This window comes from Empidonax traillii, unplaced genomic scaffold (genome assembly GCF_003031625.1).
Source record: "Empidonax traillii isolate 1590-97213 ecotype Southwest subspecies unplaced genomic scaffold, ASM303162v1 scaffold40:size2234952, whole genome shotgun sequence".
Lineage (NCBI taxonomy): Eukaryota > Metazoa > Chordata > Aves > Passeriformes > Tyrannidae > Empidonax > Empidonax traillii.
This window is the reverse complement of record NW_020955233.1, coordinates 2,091,881-2,102,335: the sequence shown is the minus strand read 5'-3', so window position 1 is coordinate 2,102,335 and position 10,455 is coordinate 2,091,881. Positions and strand designations below refer to the sequence as shown.

The following is a 10,455-nucleotide window of genomic DNA, read 5'->3' as shown; positions in this document are numbered from 1 at the left end:
GGCAGAACTGGACAGCTTGTCCCTCAACAACCTCTTCCACCTCCCTGCTATTAAAAACCAGGTGACCTAAACCAGTGAGAAAATACAATGAGACTGCAATGACCCTGTTCATCTTGCCAGGGCACTGGGATGAACAGCAGGCAGACCACTTCCAAGCACATTCAGCACAGAAGTCATGCAGATGCAGCTGGCTATTTCTCATGAGCCAACCATGAAAGTACCTTGAGGTCCCTCCGCTCGAGGTGCAGGAGCTCAGAGCCCCGGACGTCATGGCGGATGAAGATATCCTTATACTCACAAAGACTGAGATGCTCAAGCCAGGCCGCAACCTCCTCCGTTCCCCAGAGGTGAACTGTCAGAGATGGAAAAGCAGGAGTGCATTGAGTACCCAGAATCCCAGGAGACAGGGAGAGATGAGGACACCACAGCACGGAGTACCAGGAGCAGGAGGGCAGCCAAGACCACAGTCTCAAACCGAGGGGAGGGCAGCATGGCCTACAGTCTCCAAAGCAGGAGGTGGGACAGAGAGAGGAAAGAGGTGTTCCCTTAATTAGAAGCCTGCTGCGGTACAGCCAGGAGGAAGTGCATGTTTGTTTTGATGGGACTGGATATGTTTTTTAAAGTTTACCCCCATGCTTTGGAAGAGTCAATTCACTGATACTCTTCTCTGTACAAAACAACAGGTTCATAAAATACATGATAAAGAATCACAGCACAGATTATTTTGCTATTATGTACAACCACTTGTGCTCAGTAAACAAAATGGCAAACTCTCTCCCCCTTGTCTAAGGAAAAGAGGAGGAGTTTAGAAGTTTAGACTTCCACCTACTCGCAGAGCCTCTAAATAAGAGAGTAATAAAGTTTCAAAGTTCTGGGACGCAACAAATGAACACCAGCCTGTCAGACAGAAGGAGACTGTACCCACAACTCCACGGCAGAGGACAGGACCCAGGAGCCCACAGAACAGGCAGTACTTCTGAATTTTAGAAGAAAGCTTTTGTAAGGAGAGCACAAACCAAAAATCAACTAACCCAATTTGGAGAGAAAGTGTCTTGAATGGCAACTTGTTGATTCATGGCCAGTTTTTATCTACTGACCAGTAGGATTAAAGGTCAGGGTGCACCTGTGGTGATGCTGATCCCCAACCAATTAGACATGAAACTTGATTAAAGCCTGAAGGTAAATCAATGAGAAAACAACATTTATCATATCGCAGAGAATTAGCAGTGAAGAAACTTGGAGTTATGCGGACTTGGGCCTCACAGTCATTTTGATACTTAAAATGCCACAATCCTCAAATTCACTTCTCTAAACACCCCCTGAAATATCCCTGGAAATATGTAGAGAATTCTTCAGAGGGTACCTCCTGTTCCTGCTCAGGAATATTTGTGTGGTACTGCGGGACCATGACTCAGAGAGGAGCAATAAGCTACTCTGCCACATGAAGACAACTGAGTAAACCTCCAAGAAAAGGCAGATGCAGGAGAAACAGAAGGAATATGTGAGGAGACAGACAAAGAAGAGGCAGTGGTGTGAGCACACCAATGTGACAAACAGACACAGTGAATGAGCAGACTTGGTACCCGGCAGTCCCAGGCTACTATGAGTCTCCTTATTTTTGTTGTTCTTCTCCTTTTTGAACTTGGTCACCAGGCGGAATTTGCCGCTGCGGCTGCGTTTAGAATAATCCAGCATCTGGTTCTGCAAGAACAGAAAGGGAAAATCAGGCTCTCAGTCACTAAACTCATTCCGATCAAGAAAGGAAAGGAAGCAGAGAAAGTTGATCCCATGTCAGCCAAGGGATCTTAGCAGGAAATTACTTTCTTTAGCCCTAGGGGGTTGAGTTTCCTTCTTAACGATGTTTTCTCACATCAGTCATATAGTCACAGCCAACTAGGGAAAAAGAGAACAGCTAGGGAAAAAATAGCCCTGGTCCTCCTCACCTCCTCATCACAGGGCTCCATAAGCTGCCACAGCCAAGGGATGTCAGCCAGTTTCCTCAGCTGGAGGTCCATGTCTGCCAGGGCTGTCTGGAGCTGCTCCTTCTGGGGAGGATCTAATTGCTAGATCAGAAATGGAAACAAAGCAGAGTTAAAACCACATGGTGGAACACACAGTCAGGCCCTTGCCTCAAAATTGCTAGCTAACAAAGCAGTTCCTCTTAAAAGGAAGTGCACAGCAGGCACTCTGCCCAGACCTTACCAAGTCAACGATTCTCATCTGTTCTGAGCTCCAAACTCCACAGAGTCTACCATGACTGCTCATCATGCCCATGTAGCAAAACCATCCTAATTCCAGGATGATAACATTTTAACTGACTGTAGAGTTACAAAGACAAGGAAGCCCAAGACCAGCAAAATGTTATGCCAAGGTAATAGGAGGAGAGGGGAGGAAGTGAGAGGCTGCTTTCCTCCTGCTTTGTGCTCCTTACCAGAGCCATCTTGCCTGCCAGCAGCAGCTCTGTCTCGTTGTGCAGGGCTTTGACATTATTCACCAACTCTACCACGAGGCTGCAGTTCAGACCCTGCAGGGAAGCAATTCATGCACAAGTTAAGCCTGGAAGGGCAGAGGTCTGAGCAGTCAAAAGGAAGAAGAAGTTTAAGACAAGCAGGGCCTACTTTTGGTCAATCAGAAAGGAAAACCAAGAGCTATGGAGTAAGGACAAAATGGGAGATGCCAAGTGAGTGAAGTACCTCTGTAGACTTGGATTTAGCGTAGACTTTGTCCATAGACTTGGAGCTGGCATTGACAGCATGGGCAAGCTCCTGTTCCATGTCCTGATAGGATTGGGCTATTTCCCGAATGCTAAAGAGAGAATTACAGATTGCATCAGCACGTGCTCAAAGCAGGAGACCTCTTTTGACTGGGGATCTCCTCCTGACACCCATCTGAACGCCACGGGCAGGGCTGGGGCACAGCGGGAGCAGAACAGTTCTCTCCCCCCAGTGAGCACACACAGGCAGATCTCACAGGTGCACGTTCAGTTCTGCACACAGACTGGGATCAGTGTGAAATACAACCCAGACATTTTAGTGTGGCCACGGTGAAGTGAAAGGCAGCTGCACTTAGGGCAGCTTAATTAACACTTCTCTGATGACTCTGGGAATTTTCTCTCTGGAGCCCAGACCATGGTGCAGAATGCCTGACTAAAGGATGAACAGATGAGCATACAGTGAATTCTTCCAAAAAATCTCTGCTGGGCATCAGGGTTACAAGAACCCTGGTTGTCATCTGAGCTCCCAGAGAGGCTTTTGTTTCTTTTCTGATAAAAAGTAATTTATATTCAAAGATAATGGGTTCTTTCAGGATTAAAGTATCCGTGTTTGCTCATGACAGTAATATTTTTTTGTTCACAAGGGCCTAAGAAACTTTATTCAACTTCAGTCCTTGTGCAGCTGGGACAGTGCACAATGAATGAGGCTGCTCCCAGTGACATGGATCAGCACTAGAGGGTAAGAGTGAACAGCAACATCTCCAGGAACAGGAGGTATGACTTCAGGCCCCAAAGGAGGGCTCTATCACCAAAAGCAGGTTGAGTCGTACCTGTGGATCAGAGCACCTGCAGCTTGACCAAACTGGTTGATCTGGGTGGATTCCTCTTCAGACATGATCTCTGGTTGCAGAGAGAAGGAGGAGGGTCGGGACAACTCACACTTCTGTTTGTCCTCCCAGGACTTGAGAGTGCTCTCAAATGCCTAAAAACACAACAAGCAAACTATCAGGTACCTTGTGAAGCTCCTGTAAAAACCCAGAGATTGTGCCTACACCTGTAAAACATGTAGATCTGGTGCAGACACTTTTCATTGCAGGACCCAGTTGCTGAGATGCTCGGAACTTCGCTAACTAGCTGGGTGGACTGAAGTTTTCCATGCCACATGCTTGCCTTGCCTTAATTTTTGTTTAAGCACAGTTTTAGTCAAAATTGGTAGGCCAGTTCCAAGGGCCAGACTAGTAAAAATCCATCCATTTCCTACTGGTGGCAGCCTTTTTCTTTGAGTAGCTCTATTAAAACTGTTCAAGGCTCCTCAATACTTGGAAGTAAACAGTGTTTCCCTAGGAACTGGTGGATCAAGCAGCTGAACTCAGAGCTAGGACCTGTCCTGTTTGCACCCTTACTGATATTCCTGGCAGCAGCCAGTGGTGTGAGAATACAGTGAGAATGAAAACTGTGGAGCCCTGTGGTAAAATAATCCCTTCCCCTACTGCCCCTCCTCCAGGACTCTGTCAGGCTCAGTCAGCTCTGTCAGCTCAGCACAAGCTACCTGATCTCAGTCCTGCTGATGACTCTTCACTGGTCCAGATGAGGCCACATAAGGGAATTTGAGTTTTTCCATCTTCAGTTTAGGAAACTATACATCCAAAATCACATTTGAAAAATGTTACCAAAGGTACAGGGGTCACATGCATGAAGAGAGGACCCCACTTCATCAACTATATAGGATAGTTTTGCTCTGTGAAAGAAGAGGTGTGCTATGATCATCAAAAGGACAGCAGGAAAAACAAGGATAAGCCCATGGCTAAAATAAACTTGTTGCTCTGAGGAACCTATTCCTCAGTAGCAATTCCATGCCTGTAAAACTGGGTCTGCAGGCAGTGAGGAATGGGATGGCACAACCACAACCATGGCTTCAGGTGGTCCAACACACAGCACACCCATAAGGGACTGCTGTGTCCTCTCTACCTCTTGTGCTTCACTCCACCTCCTTCCCACCATACCCACACAAAAGCTGCCTCTCCTTTTTCCCTCCCTTTACCATTTCAGCAGGAATCATGTTGCCCCTTGCTCTCTCTCTTCAACCACATATCAGGAAGAAATTTCATATGATGAAGGTCATGAAACACTGGCAGAGGTTGTCCAGAGAGGTGGTGGCTGCCTCATCTCGGCAACATTCATGGTCAAGTTGGACAGGGCTTTAAGTAGCCTGGTCTAGGGGAAGGTGTCCCTGCTCACTGCAGGGGGGTTGGACTAGATGACCTTTAAGGTCCCTCCCAACCCAAACCATTCCATGGTTCTGTGATCATTACCCACAGTGGCTTGGTATGCCCACCTTTGCTTTCTCTTCATACCCCCATGTTTACAACTTCCTGCCTGTATCGGGCTGCTTTCCCTTTTTCTCTTTGCTCTTCTCTCTTTTCTTGTAATTCAGCAGAGGAGTCTTTTGCAGAGGACCTTGATTTGCTCTGGAAACTAGTGGAAAGTATTAAGAGCTGCTCTCAACTTAACTCTTTATGCATGGACAGTCACAGAACTGGGAGGAACCATAAAGCCTGTCTGTGCCACAGCAAAGCCTTTATCCCCTCTCCTTTTTGGCTTACCCTACTCAGTCAGTAAAAGAGCAGTAAAAGAGCAAGGAGGCTTCCTTATCTGCTAATCCTTATCAGATATATTTGAAAATTACGAGATGAGACTGACAAACACTTCTGAACAAGGCATAAGATGCTGCTTTACATGGTCAGTGAGGTATAAGCCACATACTGAGCAGTAATGAGAAATTAAGATATTAACCATCTGAATCTAGACAATCCGTGGTAGCTGGTGAGGCAGGCACCCTGTGGGAAAAACAGCATGCAAGCATGTTAAGAAACACTGTCACCAGGCACCCAGAAAAGGAAGTAAAACTAGTTTGCATAAACAACCTTATTTATGCCAGTTCCCAAGTGGGGAAATCTGATCATATTCTTTCCCAAAAGCTTTATGGTGTGTAACAAGATATGCTTCTTGCATTCACAAAGATAACATTCACATGTGGCTGTTGCCACATTCTCATATGTTGTCACATATGAGCCATAAAAACATGTGTGTGCTGCAAGAGTGTGTACAAGACTGCTCTTACCCTGTCGCGGGTGAGGGTCTGTGCCCTGTTCTTATGAACAATCCAAATGTAACCTGGAGGCTGGATCCAGGCTTCTCCATCCACTTGCACAGGAACTCCCTCTTCTCCAAGGATTGCTATCTTCACCGTCCGACACTGCAAGAAGTGACTGCATCAGAAAAGCTCTAAAATGTTGGTTTTCCAAGAGCATGAGTCTCTGCAAAGCCCTTCCCCAGGTGCTGTAGCTTTGGTGCTACTTGAGGCACCCGTGTCTGGGTGGCAGGGCACGCCCTGCCCTTGAGCAGCAGGGAGCACTTGCTGTGTCTTTGGATGAATCTGCATTTGAACTGTTGGTCTAACTCCCACTACAGTGACTGCCAGCAAACAATTCCATGCTCAAATCACCCCTCAGTATTCTCATTTCCAGCCCTGGTGGATGCTCTTTCCACGGACCAGAGAGAGCACAAAGGAAGGCTTTACTGACTGAAACTGGCTCCCAAGTCACCAGCTGGAGAGGGGGCAGGCACGAGGAGCTCACAGAAGCGGGTGATACCTGTGCAATGCGGTGGTGCTGCAGGTTGATCACACGTGACACTGCCATCTGCATGCTGCCAAACACGGCCACTACCTCCAAAATCTTGTCATCAAAGGAAGGGGCTGTAAATGTCTGCCAAATACAGGGGAGAGAGAATTCAGTTGACAAACAGTTCTGCTGAAGAGGTTTCCTTTAACCCCTTACTGGTGCAGATCTGGGGGTCGGCTCTCAAATGTGCTCTTTAATCTGTGTAAGATTAACAACAAGGCTGGAAGCTGATAATCTGCAGTGAGCTAGCAGGGACAAAAAGGAGGCTTGATAGTTCCACTGTGCTTCCAATGGCTAAAGTATAACACAGACACCCAGGCTGTAGGACACAAGGCAATAATTATTCTTCACAGAGTAGGCACTCCTTCAATAAATACAATGTTTCTGAGTAAATCTACCTGCCTTTTCCTTCAAGGGGTTTTACTTTTCGGTCAGTCTATGGGGAAAAGGCCAACCTAAAACACTTCCTGTAGCTCCAAATGGTCTGGTGATGTTTCTTCTGAATCATTACAGACTGCCTGGGTATGAAGCTCCTAAAGACTGAATTTCAGTATCTTACCCACTTCCCAAAAAAAGTACAAGCAGACAGGCCCCTTGCCCTCTTCTTCAAAGCACTATCCTCAGGGGCTGTGACTTCAAAAGCAACAGTAAGTAGAAACATTTCCTGGATTGCCTTAGACAATACTCACATCATCTTCCTTGGTTCCCCCCCAGAAGTTGGTGCCTCCTGCATAGCTGGGGATGTTGAGTACAGCAATTCCCTGGAGACTGGGCAGAGGGATTGGCCTCCCATCACACTGCACAGAAAAGAAGGCAACACTGCTCTCAGCCCAGCAGGAGAGCCCCTCCTGCCAAGTACATGCTCTAAGAACAGAAAACAGCCGGCACAGCTTAGTAATACATTAATTCACGTTTCGACCCATTTATTTCTGACCTAGCGGAGTAGGACTATCCACTCCAGTCTCAAGAGCCACGCCTCTTTTGGCACACATGGATCTCAGAGAGATATGTTGCCTCTTTTCCTCTAACAGGAACAGGGAACACCTGAGACGCTTGGCAAAACCTCATGGTTTGTTCCTCCAGAGAGGGCAATAAAACTCACAAAACACCTATGTGATGAGGGGCTCCTCCTGCACATTACCTGTTTATGTTGTACATGGCCTATACAACAGAATTTTACCCAGTTAGGTGCACATTATAGCACAGTCAAATCAAGAGCTTTCCACTGCACCTACTATACCTAAAAGGAAGCATTCACATGAGATAGCACATGTACCATAACAATCCATGCTGAACCTTGGGCTGGGAACAGCAAATACTTTGCAGCAGGATGGTATTTCCCTTATGGTCTGAGAATACAAGTTATCCTCCAGAACCAGGAAAAGCCACTTTTAGTTGTAAGAGGCAGGCAAATGTCACCAAGCAGAATGACCATGCCAAAGTCACAGTGCCCAAAGGAGATGCAGTCAGGCATCCCAGTTTTAGGAACAGAAGAACTTGCTAATTCCTCACCTCCAGCAAGACTTTCTGCTCCAGGTTTTTATACGTTCTGTGCAGCAGCTCCTTGGTCCCCAATACTCCGTACCACATCATGTTCTTTGTACGACTTCTGAGGGGGTAAATCAAAAGAGAAAAAGTCAGCACAGACATTTACCCTTTCACTAAGAAGGAAGAAAAACCTCACATCGAAACGATACCCGCTACCTCCTAAAACACAAAGGTGCTCTGCTTCCAAAAGGGTCAAGCACTCCGAGTGGTCACCATTTGTGTTGGGGAACTACTTCCCTTTAAATACATGCGAGGTAGGAACTGAGGATGACTGAGTAACACACGCTACCAGAACATACACAGACTCCCCTGGCATAGAACTCGTCCATCTCACACACCAGGACATCAACAGTGTCTGGCTGTGTTAGCTCAAGTACAGCAAATGGACTGATCCCAGGATACACAAAGCAGCCTGCAGTTGCCCAGGTATTCAACAGGCCAAACCTGCAGTTTGTATTAAGACAGGATCAAGGCCAAAACCAGCCTTTGTGGCATTTGTGCTTCTCTTGTGGCTAAATAGCCCAGGAGAAAAACCTTTGAGATGACATAAAAAGAACAAATAGACTCAATTTACACCAACGTAACTACTTAAAGACCTTTTAGCATAAAAGATCGGTAATAAATCAGTAATTTATCTCCTCCATCATGATTTCAAGCTTCACAGGAGGATTATTTACACAACACACCTATTCAACATGTGTACACAATCAGCTTCCAAACCACACAGAACAATGAAGTGGTTTCAGTCACTTCTAGAATCGATCCAAAAAAGCCAAACCCACCTGCATTTCTCTGGGTGCTCATCACGTTTGTTGTTGAAGTCCAAAGAAATCTTTGCATCCAGTCCAATTCCAAAGTAATTATTCATGACACACTTCTCTGTGTAACATTCACTGCCAATCAGAAAAACAAAACTCCCATTCATAAGTGTAGGTACCATTTGGGGTGTACCTCACATAGACCCTCAGAGTCACTTAGGTTGGAAAAGACCATCCAGCCCAACTGTGTCAGATGTGTAACTGTGTGTCTAACTCCACAAGCTGCCATTCCCCGGCATCCAGTCATGGAACTCTGGGCTGCTGCAGCCTGTTACTGTGCTCTGGAAACTAATCCGCTTCTCCTGAGGTGTGTTTGGAAACACCCACTCCCTCCCTTCAAAGCCTTGCACATACTCACAGATTTTCAGGCTCAGAGTTAAAGGGATCAGCGTGAATCAGCAACCGGCTGATGACTGAGCTCCCAGGCAAAGAACCAGACATGCCAGCACGGATATCTGCAGGAAAATTGACCACAGAGGAGAATGAGGCTAACCATAGGCAGAAAACAGGTAACTTCAATCTCTGAGACAAGATAACAAGACTTAATGTATTCTGCCCTGTCATTCGTGGAGAAAGCAAATAGCATTAGTGCTTTCTTCACTCCAGAGGCTTCGCTCTTTTGACAAGGAGCAGGATTTCTGGGGCTGCCTGTAGGGTTTCTGCCTGACAGTGTATTGCCTAAGGCCAGCAGCACAGTTGTACAGGAACATGGAAAAGGGAAATAGGAGTGTATTCTCTGCAGTAGCCTTTTTGTTCCAGGGTGAGACATGCAATGTCCCTCCTCCAGTTAGTGAAGTAAAAGTGAAGTTATTATCCAAGTTGCTCGAGAACTACTGTCTCCTGCTTCTTAAATTACTAACTGGTTACCAACAAACAATAGGTTTGTCAGAGAGAAAGGAAATTACCTTCTTCTAGAAGAGGCAATTTGTACAAGCAGTTTGGAGGAAGAGGTGGAAGGACACTGCCACAGGGATGGGGAGAAGTTGCTGCTCAAGATGTGGGAGGTGGGAATTCTGCTGGGTCTGTGCACTTCCAGTGACTTCAGTCCTCCCATGAAGGGACTGCTGCTCCCAACCTATGGCTGCCACTCTTCAGAAACCTTTCTCATATCCCCCTTCTCTAGGTTGCTTTGAGATCAGTATCTCCTTGCAATTGGCACCTAAATTCTGCCACTTCACAGTGTTAATGACAATCTGTGTCTAGGTCTTAGCTACAAACTGGAAATTATTGCAGCTCCCTCCAAGCCTCCTCCTGAAGTTATCCACAAGGGGATTTCTCTCCTGCACAAAAGAGCATCTGGCAGGACAATTCCATGTTTCTTGTGAGGACTGCAGCATGTGGTGCTGTCACCCATGCTCCAGCTGGCTGCCTCAGTGGGAAGAGGTGGGTGTTACACTTACTTGGGTAGAGGATTTTTGTGTTCAGCATTGGCAAGTTGTCCCGGTTTCCTGTCTGGGGAGGAAGAGATGCAGAGCTGCCCAGCGACAAACTTCCTTTGTTTATTAGTCTTTCACAAGGAGACTTGGAGGCTGTAAAACACAACACAAACGTGGCTATTGACAAACATAATGCTTGTCCTGTCAGCACAGGGCAGCACAGTCCAAGCAGCACGGCTGGGTCAGGACTCACTCAACAGCAAAACACGTGAGCCACCAGAAAACAAAGAATTGACAGAACCAGTCATTAAGAGACA

General features: G+C 46.5%; 1 protein-coding gene across 6 annotated transcripts in view; it reads right to left on the bottom strand.

The window, feature by feature from the left end:
• DGKD (diacylglycerol kinase delta) overlaps positions 1 to 10,455 on the bottom strand; it is a 69,932-nt gene that overhangs the window by 13,995 nt on the left and 45,482 nt on the right. For 3 of the 6 annotated variants that reach the window (XR_003570597.1, XR_003570596.1, XM_027878362.1), the window contains exons 17-29: positions 10,163 to 10,291; positions 9,121 to 9,217; positions 8,727 to 8,837; positions 7,909 to 8,005; positions 7,086 to 7,193; positions 6,367 to 6,480; positions 5,835 to 5,969; positions 3,544 to 3,695; positions 2,694 to 2,805; positions 2,432 to 2,524; positions 1,944 to 2,063; positions 1,584 to 1,701; positions 222 to 352 (exon numbers count right to left, since the gene is read on the bottom strand). Coding sequence is in view for 4 of the 6 variants with exons in the window: in XM_027878362.1 (XP_027734163.1) it covers positions 222 to 352; positions 1,584 to 1,701; positions 1,944 to 2,063; positions 2,432 to 2,524; positions 2,694 to 2,805; positions 3,544 to 3,695; positions 5,835 to 5,969; positions 6,367 to 6,480; positions 7,086 to 7,193; positions 7,909 to 8,005; positions 8,727 to 8,837; positions 9,121 to 9,217; positions 10,163 to 10,291 (1,517 nt within the window). In the remaining 2 variants the exon portion in view is untranslated. Of the gene's footprint in view, positions 1 to 221; positions 1,702 to 1,943; positions 2,064 to 2,431; positions 2,525 to 2,693; positions 2,806 to 3,543; positions 3,696 to 5,834; positions 5,970 to 6,366; positions 6,481 to 7,085; positions 7,194 to 7,908; positions 8,006 to 8,726; positions 8,838 to 9,120; positions 9,218 to 10,162; positions 10,292 to 10,455 lie in introns of those variants that run through there. The other 3 variants (XM_027878361.1, XM_027878364.1, XM_027878363.1) reach the window with 2 other exon arrangements.